Source organism: Sceloporus occidentalis, unplaced genomic scaffold (assembly GCF_023333645.1).
Source record: "Sceloporus occidentalis isolate IW3139 unplaced genomic scaffold, rSceOcc1.0.p SCAF_4, whole genome shotgun sequence".
Classification (NCBI taxonomy): domain Eukaryota; kingdom Metazoa; phylum Chordata; class Lepidosauria; order Squamata; family Phrynosomatidae; genus Sceloporus; species Sceloporus occidentalis.
The window spans coordinates 118554402-118570517 of NW_028316984.1; the positions used below are offsets into that span (position 1 = coordinate 118554402).

The following is a 16116-nucleotide window of genomic DNA, read 5'->3' on the forward strand; positions in this document are numbered from 1 at the left end:
CAGTTTCCACTTCATGTTCTAAAATTGTAGGTTCAAATCTGTCATCCTTTCATCCCATTTAAATACTTCTTCAGTATTGTTTCATTTATTTATTTATTTAGTGATGTAATGTGCTCCCTTGCTTGTATAGCATTTCTACTTTAGGTTTATATTTCCCTTGGATTTCTCTGATTCTGTGGAAGAAGTCTCTTATTCCTCCTTTTATGTTTTCATCTATTTCACTGTCATCTATTTTATGGATTATTATAGTAGTTCTCTCTGTTGTTGTTCACAAATGGTCAAACAGTCCTTGCACACAAGTAACTCATCAGTTACAATCATGATTCTGACCCTATTTCTGACACCTTTTGCTTCTTGTCTGCCCTTGACTGCTTGAAGAATTTCATCTGTAGTCCAGTGAGGCTCTCTTTCTTTTTGGCTGTGGTTAGTTTCTTTTTGCATTCTTCACTGAAAATGCCCCTGGCTTCAGCCCAGAGTTCTTCTGGCTCTGGGTCAATTAAGCTTAATGGTGCAAATTAATTTTTACATTATCTTTGAATTCTATGGGGATGTTCTTCAAATTGAATTTTTGCACAATGGTTGATTTAGTGTCATTCTTTAGCTTTATTCAGTGTGTGTGTGTGTGTGTGTGTGTGTGTAAGAAGTTCATTTTCTGTTGCACAATTTTCTCCTAGTCTTGTTTTTGCAGAGAAAATGGAGCTTCTCCATCTTCTGCTTTCAGTGATGTAGTCTATTTGATTTCTATACTGACCATCAGGTGCTGTCCACACATACAGTCAGTTCTTTGGCTGTTTGAAGAATGTGTTTTTGATGAACAAACTGTTGGCCTTGCAAAATTCAGTCAGTCACCCTCCTGCTTAATTTCTTTATTTCCAGGCCAAAATTTCCTACATTCTTTTTCTATCCTATTATGTTTATCATACTCCTGCAACCCTGTAAGTATTAGACCTATAGCTTAATATCACTATGTCAGGACATCTGAAAAAGTGGATTGATATACATGAAATCTCACAGTAAAATAGATCATTTTTTAAAAAAAAATTCATTCAAAATTTTTCATTGAAACATAAATAGAAATATCCTCCTCACTTAGCACATTGAGCAAAAAACATTCAATTGGATATATATTCAAACATCCCAACATCAAACAATATCAGGTACAGTAAGTATATACTATGTCATTCTTAATATCTTTCTGCTTCTTCCAGAGTTTTATCAATATGGAACCATCAGGATCCATAAGCCTCCTGGGGCAGACCATCTTAATGGCACCCCCATCCCTGCAAAGTCCCAGCAAGTCTAAACTTGCTTTATCTATTATATGATCATACATGACCAAGAAATTATCTGTTCCTGACAATGGCAATCTCAGGAAGAAAGCCTGTTGAGCAGCAGGGTGAGTGGTACACCAAGAGAATCCCTAATCGGTCCTGCCTACCCACCTTTAAATAAACCCACTCAAAACCTGCAGATTAAGAGACAGGGTGCCAGTTCAGGGGGATATTATCCCAACAGACCACTGCTACTCCACCTGTCCACTCCTCCAGAGAATCCTGGTGGGCAAAACTGAGAGATTAACCCCCCTCCCTCAGCCTTCTCCAACCAGGTTTCTGTAATACAGGCCAGGTTAGCATGTTCATCCAAGATCAAGTCCTGGATGTCATCTATCTTACTATTCCCCAAACTGGCACGAAACAGCAGCATTTTCAACCCAGTGGGGCTTCTACCATGGCTATCCAGATTATTTGGGATGGGATGTGACTAGGGAGATTATCACACCTGGAAATCCTTCTGGGATTGATGCGGGGCTGAAAAATCAAAGCTGGGTGTTATTGCATGCAGCCATGGCCAAGCAAGTGCAACCCATATTCAGCCCGGACTTCAGCTGTACTTATCCAGCCACTTTTTAAGAACGGCAAGCTCCCATTTTTGAAAACAGCTCGATAAATGCGGCTGGAGACCAAGCTGCATATGGACTGCACTTGCCAGGCCATGGCTATGTGCAATAACACATAATGAGTCCCAGTCCTGGGAAAAGAGTGGGATACAAATAAATACAATAATAAATAAATAAATAATACCTGGTTTTGACATTTCAATCCTGCATCTATCCCAGCAGGATTTTTGGGTGCAATAATCTCCTAACACCATATTGTAAATTCTGCCCCCAAGATAGTGCAGCTGTCTCCCATTTCCACATCTCCCTCTAACCTATATAATATGGATGGGAGTACTATTACCTACCTCCCTTTCTTGGCAGCACATTTCCCTACCCACAGCAATGACCTGTTGTTTCTCATACAAGGCTTTTATCTGTCGTCAGGTGTGGTTTCTATTCCTACAGAGCAACAGCAGAACAGGTTCTTTTCTTTGTGCCACTAGTGATGGGCCTGCCCCTCCTGTACTCCTGTTTTTATCTGCCAGCTCCCAAATTCCCCAGCTGGTGAAGACAGAACAAGCCGACACAACCTGGTGAGTAATGCTAATGATGGGCCTGAGTCTGCAAGGAGATAGGACAGATGGATCTTTCCCTGACAGTTCTCCAGATAGAGCATAACCAGGCCCTGATAGCAGCAGCCTTAGTAGCTGGATGAAAAAAGGTGCTTGCCCTTCATTGATTCTTCTGAGTAGATCTTCTTGGGGCTTCCTCTCCTGGCAAAAGATGATGAAATACTCATACTCCTCTTACTTACTCTATTCTGCCTCCTTCCATCCTTAGATCAGTTAGGCTTAAATGGCTGCCAGATTCCTCTCCTCTACATTTTTTGCCCTTGTTACTTTAGCTATATTGCATCATATTGACTGAAAAATTTAATATGTTCAATTTTGAATAGACCGATTTGTTCAATATAAATTTAGGCAAATAACAATGCAAGATTTCTGTAGAATAGCTTAAAATCTTTACATCACTACTTTACATCTAATGTCAGGCCATCACTGATGGCAGGGCTAATGATCATGAACTATAATAACAAACAATTCAGCACAGATGTCCAGAACAATTTTCCCCCAGATAGAGGGTCATAAATGTGTGAAATAACTTTACAACACAGTTCAAAACATCTGAAATACAATTACAGTGTTCCATGGGGGTGGGATGTATGCTAAATTTCTTGACAGACAGGGTAACCTCTATTTCTTCTTCACTCATCACAGCTGAATACTTTGCTAATTTCATCAAGGTTAGTAGTGTATTTTTTCTACACTTGGTTTTCCTTTGATTGGGGCATCCTTATGCCTTTATTACAACAGCTTCCACTAGATTAAGTTTTGCTTTAAGTTATTTGACTGCGCAACAGTCCATTTATCATTTTAAGCTAATTATAACAGTAATCAAATTCCACGCTTCAGGGAATAGGTAGACAAGACCATTTCAATTTGGTGAAGAATAATGCAATTGGCTACATCCATGTCTTTCCAAATGTGTTCCTCCAAATAGTTCTCCTTGAGACTGAGACTGCCATACTTTGGCCATAGCACAAGAAGACATGGCTTGCTAGAAAAGATAATAGTACTTGGTAAGATGCCAGCCACAGATGCCGGCAAAACATCAGGAATAAACTAGAACATGGCCACATAGCCCGAAAAAGCCACAAAAAACTATGGATGCCGGCCATGAAAGCCTTCGACTTCACAGTTTGACTATTACCCACCTTTGATCCTTTAGGGAGAGGTGGGCTATTATTATTATTATTATTATTATTATTCTATTAACATATGACTTCATTGACATTTGAAATATTCAGATGAGAGAAGAAATGTATGTATTACCTGTATGTATGACCTGATAATGATAATGACCCATTATCAGTGGAAGTTGGTGGGTGTAATGTCTGGAGGTCATATTTTAGTCTTCACTTTAAAAGCGCTATCTAGCTTGCTAAATCCTCTCCCAAAAATGTGTTACATACTATCAATATCTCCTTTACAGTTCAGAGTAAAACCCAGACTGGATATATTGTCATTAGAGATCCCATCCTCCATAAAGCATGACACAGTAGTTTGCTTGATCACTACAACTTCAAGCATTGGCATCATAATCACAGTACAATATATTAGGTATACTTCTGGCTAGCATGTAACATTCGTTATGATTCCATTCCTGGCAACAAACAGGATATTTTTTAATGGAAAAATTTCTGTAGGTAGCTTCTTTGTGTGAAATAAGCCTGAGACCTGGATGGGCAAGGATGATAGCCAATGAAATTAGTAGTCCAGCCCTATCAGGAACACCACAGATTGCCTACCCCTTCCTCAGACAGAAGGAAACAAATCAGTGAGGGTCTATGAACCACTGCTGGTCCCTGGAAAGTTTCCAGGACACAAAGAAACAATTATACCCAATGGACACAAATATAGTCTTGGTCCCTGATACACTGGGTTGGGGGGGGAGGGTAACTGTCAGTCAGACAGATCAGACAGCACGAAAAGTAATGCTATGCAACATTTACTACTAAAGTGTTCAAAAGAGATACCTTCTTCAACTTTTCAACCTGAGTGAAGTTCAAAACTGTTTTGCTAAACATATAGGAATTTGAGGAAACCATTATGCTGACTCAACTATTATGCTGAATCAAATATTAAGGTAATAAACCTCTCAAAACAAATGAAAAGCAACAATAAAATATTCCCAATATAGACATGGACTCAGTACAGCAGCAGATTCAGGATGCAATCCTACACTTGCTAATCTGGGAAGAAATATCACCAAATTCAAAGGAAATTATTTCTAAGTAGACATGTATTGTGAAAAAGATTTAAGCTAACTTTAAAAGATGCAACAGTTTTCTTTCTGAAACAAATACAAGTGATTACAAAAATCAGGACGTCTTAGAAAAGGTATTCATTTCTATTGATCAGTGATCTATAAAATGGGAACTATGCCCTACCCCAGAGGTGATCAGTGAGGGAAAAGGAAGTGACCTGGGAGTAGGAAGGGAAAGGAGGGGGCAGGGGGCAGTGAGTGAAAAGGGGGCAGAAAGGGGCCTTCAGCTAAAGTACACTGGGCCCTCAGTATACATGGGGGATACGTTCTGGATCCCCCAGCATATTGCAAAACCCACGTATGCTGAAGTCCCATTGACCTCAATGGTGGCGTGGCCACATGGCTGCGTGACCAATGGCAACAATGGGACTTTACCTCCCCAGCCATCCGAAGCCTACCTTGCCTTCCTTTCCTCTTTCTCCAACTCTTTCTCCTTCTGTCAGTCGGGGGCATGGCGAGGCCTGGAGAGCAGGAAGCATAGCAGTAGAGTCTCAGTGGGCCTGGAGCTGAAACGGGCTGCAAGGTCATCGAGCTGAGCCCCAGAGCACCCCCAGGAATGGGCACTCTGGAGCACCGCGCTCGGACCTTCCTTCCATCCAAGTCTTCCTTCCAACTTAAAGATGCCCAAGCCTCACAGTTCCTGTCACCCTCGTCAGGCCTGGATGAGTGCATGACCACTGGGGCAGTTGGAGGGGCTTGTCCAGGCCTGATGGGAGCGGCAGGAACCACGAGGCTTGGGCATCCCTTGGCTGGAAGGAAGACCTGGATGGAAGGAAGGTCTGAGGGCAATGCTCCGGATTGCATTCCTGGGGGGAGAGTGCTCTGGGGCCCAGTTGGATAACCTTGTGGTCCATTTTGGCTCTGGCCCCGCTGAAGCTCCCCTGCTCCACCTCCTGCCCTTCAGGCCTCACCATGCACTGCAATGGGTGTTAAGAGGCTGCCTCCTCACCCTCCCCGTCTGTACCTCCATCCTCCTCTTTCTCTATCGCCTTCTTTCTTTGTCCTCCCCTCCCCCCTTCCTCCATCTTCCTCTTCCTCCCAGCTGGAACCTCCTTCGCCAGGAGGAAGAAGAGAAAGGACGGTGCTGACACTGGCCTGGTTCCTGGCGGCCGGAAGGAAGGAAGTAGGGCCATGAGGCCATTGAGGCCCAGAGTGACTACTTTCACCTTGTGGCCTGGGGCCTCCTGGCCCTCAGGGCCATTACCTCCCTGATCATGGAGAAGGTGGCTGGCAATGAGCTGATAGGGCTCTGCTTCATGGGGGATGGGGCCAGGCTGGACGATGCAGCAACTCTGATGGGTTTTGTGTGGGGTGGGTGGTGAGGAGAGACAGGGGAGGAGGCAGCAGGTGTAGCAAAGTGCCATTGACCACCAATGGGACTTGAGCATCTGCAGATTTTAACACGGATGCATAGGGCCCATTGGACATGTGAGCTAAGAAGTGGATCCTATATTCAATATATTTTCTGAGGAATATGCTCTATTTATGTATTTACACAATTCAAAAGTGATACAACACACATCATTTTCTGCTCAAGCACTGTTCCAAGGTACAAAATGGTTAGGGAGGAAAAACCTTTGTAAAGATCAAGTCCTTGTTTACTAATATATATATATTCATTTTTCATGCACCAGACCTATTACAGTCACCCCCCCTAACTCACGTATCTGAGATCTGCATTCCTGAATATGCATGGAGGGGCAACCTATGGGGCTTGAATAAGCGCGAGCCTCCATTTTCGCAGGGGGGGTGTGTCTGACACAGATCCCCATGAAAATGGAGGGCCAACTGTGCTTTCATACTTCTCAACATCTAGGTGGGACTTAATAAAAATAAATTCTAGAAATAATTCAAAGTCCCACTGCAATGCATGAAAAATGTTTGATTTTACATCTGAATAAACAGAACTCCTTACATTTCTTTCCGAAAAGTCTGAAGTCCATCTTGGGGCTACGTAAGAACAAATGAGAAATATGCTAATTGAAGTGCCTCCTGAAGATGTCAGTAAATTAAATCAGAAACTTCTTTTACATAAGTAGTAAATGTAATAGTTAGCAGAACTGCATTTTTAACGTGACACTACTACAGTGCTCTTCCCTTCCCACAAGATTCATACACAATTATTTGAATGCCTATGTAAAAGTTCCATGAAATTAAATGGAGTGAATTGCAGGTGAGTAAGTAAGGTTATAATTCTACATCTACTTAATCGGGAGTGTTACTGAAATGAATATAGTATACCTCTAACTAAGATTTGTATAAGACTGCCCTGTAAACACATGAATTTCACCTTAGTGAAATTGAATTTTTAACCAGACAACTTAATTCAGTATACAATGAGTAAAAAATGTATTATTCAGGAATACTTTACAAATACAGTTTACTCATTCTTCCTCATGTAAAAAACTTATTCATTAACTTCTGTATGCCAGCACTGGCAATGTGTTCAAGAAACCTAATAGCAGCCCTATAAAATGGTTTTATGAACATTTGGACACCCAGCAAAAGAAAATGAACAATCACATCTGTCTCTCCCAGTAACATAATCATCATCCATAATATGGCCATTAATTTAACTATGGATGACAAATTACAAAAAAAAAATATGATTAAGCTGCAATCAAGAAATTGTTCCGCTACTCAGTAGTGTTTTGATGATTACATTTTAAACTAAAAGAATTCTTTAACTGCAGCCATCATTACCTGTGAATTTGCTTGCTCATGATCATTATACACCATTGTTTATGTGCCTACCTAACTGTGAAGGAGAACAGAGCATCTCTGCTTTTAAGGGATAATTGGGAATAGAAAGCTACTGGGTGACAGTAGAAACACACTGAAAAGAAAGTCGAAGTTGAAACGTCCAACATCCATATTTTTTGTAGGTTTTTTGGGCTATGAGGTCGTGTTCTAGCAAAGTTTATTCCTGAAGTTTCGTCAGCAACTGTGGCTGGCATCTTCACAGAATGCTGGCACGGAAGAGAGTGGGTTTTATATATACTGCTGGTTGAGAGGAGGTAATTTGCATGTTAATCTGTGTATTGTTCTGTTGTTGAATGGCAAGGCTTAGGGTGTCCATTTAATTAAAGATCCATTGCCTGCTGGGGAACACCCCTCACCATGGGTGGGTTTTCATTTGCATTTTCTGGGTCTTGATTTTGGTGTTTTTCAGGATTGGTAGCCAAACTTTGTTTCTTCTTTCCTGTTAAAATTGTCAAGGTGTGTCTATGGATTTCTTTCTTTTTTTTCTTTTTTTTCTTTTTTTAGTAAATTTTATTGTATAAAACTCAAAATTAAAAACATACATAGACAAAAAGACATTTACAATTGACATATACAAACATATAAAAAACAAACAAAAAACAAAACAAAATAAAACTAAACAAACAAAAAACAAAACAAACAAAAACAAAAACAAAGCTTACTTCCTAGCTGTGGCTATGAACGCGTTAATGCATTTTACCTTAATTACTATCTCTTTTAAATATCTTTCACTATTATCTAGAGTGTCCTCTTTTAACCCTCCCTTCATGTGTCAAGTTTACGTCATTATGTCTGTGTCTCATCCAATAATTTCTTTCTTATCAATTCTATCTATAATTCATCCTAAAAGAAATCAAATAACCTGAAAAACATCATATATCTTATTCACCAAAAATTACTTCGATATAAACCTTGACTCTTCCAGCGGAGTTACTATCTTAATATTTCACCTATTCTTTCTTTTCTTATCTTCTTATTTTCTATTATCCTCTCAGCTATCTAATTTGTTAAAGCTATCCAGCGACTCTTAACTCCTTCTGATTTTACATATTCAAGCCACGGATCCCATTCTTTGTAAAACCTTTGTAAAGATTGATTTTTCATAATACATGATAGTTTTTCCATAACAAATATATCGTACAATTTAAGTTTTCAATCTTCTATTAGTGGGGCCTCTTTCTTTTACCAATTTTTCGCATAGATCATTCTGGTGGCTATTATTGCAAAGAATATCACTTTACCTCCTTTTTTCTCTAAATCTTCATCTTCAACAATATTTAATAAATACATTTTAGGGCTCACACACTCTTTTATATGAAACATCTTTTTCATTTATTTGTGTATAGTTTTCCAGAATTTATTTGCCACCTCACAATTCCACCAAACATGCAAATATGTTCCCAATTTCTCCCCACACTTCCAACAATTTCCATTCACATTTTTAAACATTTTAGAGATTCTATATGGTGTAAGGTACCACCTATATATAGATTTATATAAATTCTCTCTCATTTCTACACTACTTGTGTATTTAATTCTAATTTTCCAGGTTTTTTCCCATTGTCTCATTTCAATTGTTTGGTTCAAATCTTTAGCCCACTTAATCATATAATCTTTTACTGTTTCTTCTTCAATTTCCCAATTAAGAATCAAATTATAAAATTTTGAAACAGTTTTATGCTTCACTTACTGTCTGTAGCTTTCCTTCCAGACATTTTATTCCCTTTATAGCTATTTGTTCCAGTCTGCATTTGGCTAAAATATGGTTCAGCTAGAACTGTGGTAGTAAACCTGTGGCTTGCATGCCCACTCTGGCAGGCCAAGCCATTTTGGAGGGCATGCGCAAGGGAGGCCCAGGTTGGGGAGCTGGAGGCAGCTGAGCCTTCTTCCTCCTTTTCCCGCCTGGAGAATTCTTTCACTGCTGCCACAATTGCTGTCTGTACAGGTCTGCCATCATCCAGAATCACTTCCCCTCCCAAGCTCAGCCCTTGTAGTGGAGGTAGACAGGCATCCCCCTGGGGCAGATTTCCAGGCTGGATGGGGACTTGGATGGGGGTGGGTGGGAGAAAACGGCAACCGTTTTCTTCTCTTCCTTTGTTTTCCTCTGCCAAGGAAGAGGAGGAAAACAGCGACAAGCCTGGGAGGGAGCAGAACCAATTGACTTTGTCAGCCAGAATGCTCGCTCCCCTGTGACTGGCTGAAGGGAGAGAGGCCAGACCAGAAGGAGAGTGCAGGGCACTGCCATCACCTGGAGCTGGAAAAGGGGCAGGAGGTTCACAAGCGGGGCAATCTGTGGGAAAGGTGGAGGAAGAGAAGGACGTTTCTTCTAGGGGTGCTTGAGGAACTGACTGAGGAGGCCTTGGTAGCCACCACCGTTACCCTCCATCTCTTAGGAGCTTGACTGCATGGCCAGATTCAAACTGCCCAGTCATGATGTAGATTGAAGGAGGAGACAGGCTGAGTGGCAACCAATGGGCACCAAGGATGTTGGGAGGTGTCACCTGTATTCATGCTTTCAAATCCTGCCAAGCAGTGGCCCCAGGTCCCCAGCACTTGGCCCAAGTGAGTCTCATCTCCCTTTGTAAGGAGCCACTGTGAATTTAGGTGGGGGGCACGAGGACATAATCACAGAAATGATCCTCAGCATCACACTTCTGTCCTGGGAAAGAGGCATCCAGCCGTCCTGATCTCCATTGATCCCGGCACCTGCCAAGTGGGGTTTGCTGGGACAATGGTGAAAGGGAGCAGCGGCCCAAGGCTGGCTGGCCCCAATCTCCAAGCCAGACATGAACGGAGTCCCTGGTTTTTCACTGTGGAGCTGGGTGTCACCACCCTCTTACCAACATCTCTCCTGCTCAAGGGTGGTGGTGGTGATGGCCCAGGGGTTTGAGGGGTCTCAATTTATTCTGGTCATCTTGAATTTTGATCCTGTCCTATGGGGTGTAGCTACTACTCCTAATTTGATGTCATCTGCAAATTTGATAACTATGACCCTAATTCTGTCATCTAAGTCATTGATAAAAATGTTGAATAGCACTGGGCCCAGGACAGAGCCCTGTGGGACCCCACTGGTCACTTCTCTTCAAGATAAAATGGAACCTTTGGGTTTGGCTGGACAACCAATTACAAATCCATGTAACAGTTGCCTTGTTTAGCCCACATTTTACCAGCTTGTTTGCAAGAATGTTATGGGGAACATTTTCAAAGGCCTTACTGAAATCAAGATATACTATATCCACAGCATTCCCTTCATCTACCAAGCTGATAATTTTATCAAAAAAAGAGATCAGATTTGTCTGGCATGACTTGTTTCTCTAGTCCAGTGCCTAAACCATCGTGCACGTGCATGTGTTGCATACCTTCTAGTCATTTACGGCTTATGTTGACCCATGGGTTTTCTTTCCCATGACATGTATCCTCAGGGGGTTTGCCTTTGCCTTCCTTTGAAGCTGAGAGAGCCTGAAGTGTGTGTTGTGCCTTCAAGTCATTTCCAACTTATGGTGACCCTAAGGTGAAACTATCATGGAGTTTTCTTGGCAAGTTTCATCAGAGGGGGTTTTGCTATTAGTAGCCCGAGGCTGAGAGTGTGTGCCTTGGGTTTTCCCCCAGAAGTCCAACTCCCAGAAGTCCTGCCCCTGGAAAATGGAAGTCCTGCCCCCAGCACCAGGTGACACCCAATGCAGGAACTCCACTGAGTTTGGGCACTTGGTCTCTAAAAGCTTCGCCTTCACTGCTCTAGAATTTGGTCATCTTCATTTAAAAATGATTTCTTTATAGTTTGTGTTTTATGCCACATTTACACTATGATTGTTTTATGTTAATTTAAAGCTGCTATCAGTAAACCACTAGAGTTCAGGTGGGGGATCCATATTTCTGTGTTGTTATTTTTAAAGAAAATTCATACCTCTTTCAATAAATAAAATAAACTGCAAGATATTAATGTCATTCCTTATCCTAAATCAAATGATAACTCTGTAACAGTGGATCTGGTTTTGACTCAGATGATAGGTGACAATATAAACTAGGTGACAAATTCCAGTTAGACATAAAATCCAAACCAACATCTTATAGATCCAAATCTAGCCACATTAATGTGTGAGAAAAACTACTACTCTCCTACTTACCTTTACAAACACTGCAGCACTGATTCTCTGGGAGGATGTAATCTTTTTCCGAGCAGTTCAATAGAGGACAAGTCTCTGATACTTTTACTAATATCCCATTCTGGAAATAAATAATGTTTTAGAGTGTGACACTGATGAAATTGAAAGTGACAGGGGAATCATATTGTTTTCAAGTTTACAGCAACAATTTCTGACAACTGCAGGCAGAAAGATAGATACATGACATCAAATACTGACTTAAAGAATTTTACTTCTACAATTTGAAATAAAATGTAGAGTATTTTAAATTCAAAACTGTTTACATAGTACTTTCTGCAATTTGTTGAACCATGTGCTAGAATCAAGGTCTTCCAATCATTGCTTTTCTTTTCTCTTCTGTTTCTTGATGGTGATGATGGTGGTGGTGTATTACTTTATTTGATCCAAACATCACAAACAGACTACATTTTGGGTTTCCTTTATCCAAAACACTTGGGACCAGAATTTCTTTGGGTTTCAGATTTCTATGGATATTGGAATATTTGCATATACATAATGAGATATCTTAGAAATGGGATCCAAGTCTAAACTTGAAAGTCATTTATATTTTGTATATACTATATACTCACAGACTGAACATATTTCTATTTATAATATTTTAAATAATTTTTTACATGAAACAACATTTATGTATGATGAGCCATCAGAAAGCAAAGGTGTCATTATCTCAGCCACGCATGTGGACATTTTGGGATTTTGGAGTATTGTAGTATTCTGGATAAGAGGGATTTAACCTATAGAGGTAAAAATAGGCATACAGAAAAACAACAGGCTGTAGGAATGCACCCAGACTCTATTCCACGGTGAACCAATACACAGTGTTCTACAATGCAAATGACTGTCACATATGCTTAAACCTTGCTAATTTAAGACTAGGTTTCTTTTGGTTTTGGAATACAGATGTAGTCAAATCACATGTCAGGATTTTAATAAATAAATAAATAAATAAATCTTAAAACATAAGGAAAAAGCAGGCCATCCCAAGTCTTCCGAGTTACCATTTCTACCTGCTCCAATTATGACAAAATTTCTATTCCAGAGAGAACCATTTCCATATACTGCTTTGCTTTATGACCACCACCATCAAAGCTTTGGATACAATGTTCTCATATGTGTTGTAAAATCATAATATGGCAACTTGGATTGCATCTTTATCAGAAATGAGTATTAGAGGAAGAGAAAGGAAACCAGCAGAGGGACAGTGGGCAATGATTTCCCTGTGGCCAAGAGTCATATCAACGTAGCATACTAATGGTGGTTGCAGACAGAGAGCAAATTACTTTTTCCATCCATTATAAATAATTTTTTTAAAAAAACTATCATTCATTCATTAAATATCAAGTTTCTTACAAGCAGAATGTTTACTTAGACATGCCCTCTATGTATTCAGTGTAGCTTACTCCCAATTAAATGTGTACAGCCTAGATTTCAGGAAGTCTTGGTTATTTCCTGAGAGGGCTCAATAACAATGGTTATCTAAATATTTCTAAACGTTTGGTCACTTAGTAAACTTCTGTATGATACTTCCTGAGAAAGTTCAACTAAACAGGCATCTTGGTAGTCCAATTTTTTCAGATCAGCTTATAGGGTTTCAATCTCACCCCTAAGTTTAGTCTTAGGGGGCTAAGCCACTCTCATTTGAGGGCCCATGGGAATAAGACATTTTAAGAACTATAGAGTACTCCTGACTACAAAGAGTGCATAAGATGCTTAGATATAATGCAGTGCAATCAACATAAGATGTAATGCAATACAATCAATGTTTTGATGGTCAGCCTGATCCTTACATGATATGCTGTCTGAGCACATTCAAAATTGCATCTTATGCCAACCATGTGGCACAGAATAATAAGTTTTTGTGCACAGTCTAAAAGCTCATTGCCTCCATGTTTTGCTCACACAATGTTTTATAATAGCACTAATAATAGTGGCATCACTAAGTTTGGCATCACCTGGTGTGGTAACTCATGGTATCAGCTTCCCATTAACCTCCTCCCATACCACACCGCATGCCTTTGTGATGTTTTTTTAACTGAGTTTATAGTAGCAAATTGGCCTATCTCAGTGATTCTCAACCTTTGGTCCTCCATTTGTTTCAGGCTTCATCTCCCAGAAGCACTAGCCAATTGGGTGAACATACAGGAATTATGGGAACTGAAGTCCAAATCATGTGGAAGACAAAGACTGGGAACTGGTGGCCTATCTAAAAACACAAATTGATCTATTTTTTTACTCATGTAAATTATGAACTTAACATGGCCTGGAAAGTTGAAACACCATGATGGGCTCAGTTACAGATTAAACAAAGGTAGCAATAGCAATAGCTAGTACATTTCTATACAGCTTATCAGTGAACTACCACTCCCTAAGCAATTTATAATATGTAAGCCAATTGTTTCCAACAAGCTGGCTACTCATTTTCCTGACCTACGAAAGGATGGAAGGCTGAGTATATCTTGGAGCTTTCCTCTAGGATCAAACTTACAATGTTGTGGCTGCAGTATCAGCATTTAACCACTGAACCACCAGGCCTCTGTACTTTGAGGTATTTCCTCAAAGACAGGAAAAATTAGTTTAATTTATCTGACCCCAGTTCCAGACTTAGAAACACTGCTATGCTCTTAATGACATCTTCACGGACACAGGTGTTCTGAAACTGTAATGAAAAAAAATTGCTCGAGAGCAATCTGATTATGATCCAAGATGTGGTAGAATGATGACTTATGATTTCAAATGTAGCCTGGAATTATGAACTAATCAAATTCACATCTCAAAGTCATCATGTGACTGCCAAAACCATGGTAGGTAAAAGGGCCAATAAACATGTACACACCATGCAAATATCTGTAGATAAGAAAAGGTCACTACAAATATTATGGTGTGTTTTTGACAACAGATATGGGCATAAAACTACATGATATTTCTATAACTCCAACAGGCAAATTTCCCCTTCATCATCTGAAAAACAATCACACATACGTTCTGTATGACTCTAGAGCCCAATGTGAACATTCTGAAGGATAATGTGGGGCTGGGGCATGGCCATGCACCCTATTCTATCCAGACCTCTAAACATAGAAGCTGAAACTGCATTTAGCCAGATACATTTTCAAACTAAAGAGTGAACATGCAAAGATGTAAAAAGCTTACAGGTGTGCAGGGATGTGGAGGGCATTATTTACTTGCATGTCCTCCCAGACCCCACCTTAGCATTTTTGTAGAATTTCTGCATAATGTCACTCTGTGAATGAGTGATTGAGAATATATTAAAATGTCTGATTCTACTCTTAAAAATATATCATTTGTTAAAAGTATTTCTCATGCCTCATCTGATGGTAAGAAGGTGAAATTACTTACCAAATTAAAAGACGGTCTATTGTGGTACTAGTTAGGCAATATATATTGCTTCCACTAAAGCTAGATTCCTATGTGAGTATGACAAATGCCACTTACTGTCACATATGAAAATTCTATATGCCTTCAGTAATGAAAGAATTAAGATATTTGCAACATATCATGTCAACTTGGAAAAAAGTCCTGATGTTTTTATGCCCAAGTAATTATGTACAGACTGCAGCCATAGAAGTTTTTTTAATTTAAAAAAATGTTCTAAAACTTACCCGACATTCTCTACAGCTCTTTGTTACAATCTTCTGACCTTCTGCCAAGACTTTTCCTCCATAGATGCATTTGGCTAGAATTTTTGAAAATAAATATACAGAGATGTATTTAGTTGTAAGTGCATATAAATTATACTGTTCAGTAAAACCAACACCACTTAAGTAAATATAGATATATTATTGTAAATATGGTGTAGTCATTTTGCATTTAGTAGCAGTCAGTGTTAATTGCTCTCATTTAGTCTGACCATAATAGTAAATTCATTACAAAAACTATTATCTTGAAGCCTTTCAGCACTCACCCTGACAAATTAGCCTACTTAGTGATCTGAAATAATAGCAGAAGCAAAACAGATATTGAACTCAATTCATTAACAGAATTACTCATGGCAGTGACATTCTGTAGATCAGCAACAGCTCATTTATATTAAAGTGTGTCTGTAAAGCTTACAAGAAGTACTGAAGAAGTAGATCAGAGGTAGGAGTCATGTTATCTCCAACGTCCCTAGCCAGCTGAACCAATAATGAGCAATGCCAGGAGCTGCAGTTTAGCAGCATTAGGAATTTTATGTTATTCCCACCCAAGATGTCCATCTCAGGCTTGTCGCTATATCTCAAAGTCTGGGGCCTCTTCAGGGAGGATTGTCAGAATTGGTTTTAAAATAGTCTATAGGCTGCTTTGGAGTCACTGCTTCATTCTCTCCAGGGAGTTGATATCAGTCACGCTTATTCCTAGGTAAGTGAATTGTAGCCTGAATTATGGATTTGTTACAAAGGCTTATTATGGATCTATTTCCTCTGACTG

At 39.8% G+C, this 16116-nt stretch overlaps 1 protein-coding gene across 5 annotated transcripts in view; it reads right to left on the minus strand.

Annotated features, from left to right (window-relative positions):
* Positions 1–16116, minus strand: part of NELL1 (neural EGFL like 1) — a 630714-nt gene that overhangs the window by 403537 nt on the left and 211061 nt on the right. For all 5 annotated transcript variants that reach the window (XM_089521361.1, XM_089521359.1, XM_089521360.1 and 2 more), the window contains exons 10-11: positions 15312–15385; positions 11653–11752 (exon numbers count right to left, since the gene is read on the minus strand). In XM_089521361.1, the coding sequence (XP_089377487.1) occupies positions 11653–11752; positions 15312–15385 (174 nt within the window). The remainder of the gene's footprint in view (positions 1–11652; positions 11753–15311; positions 15386–16116) is intronic.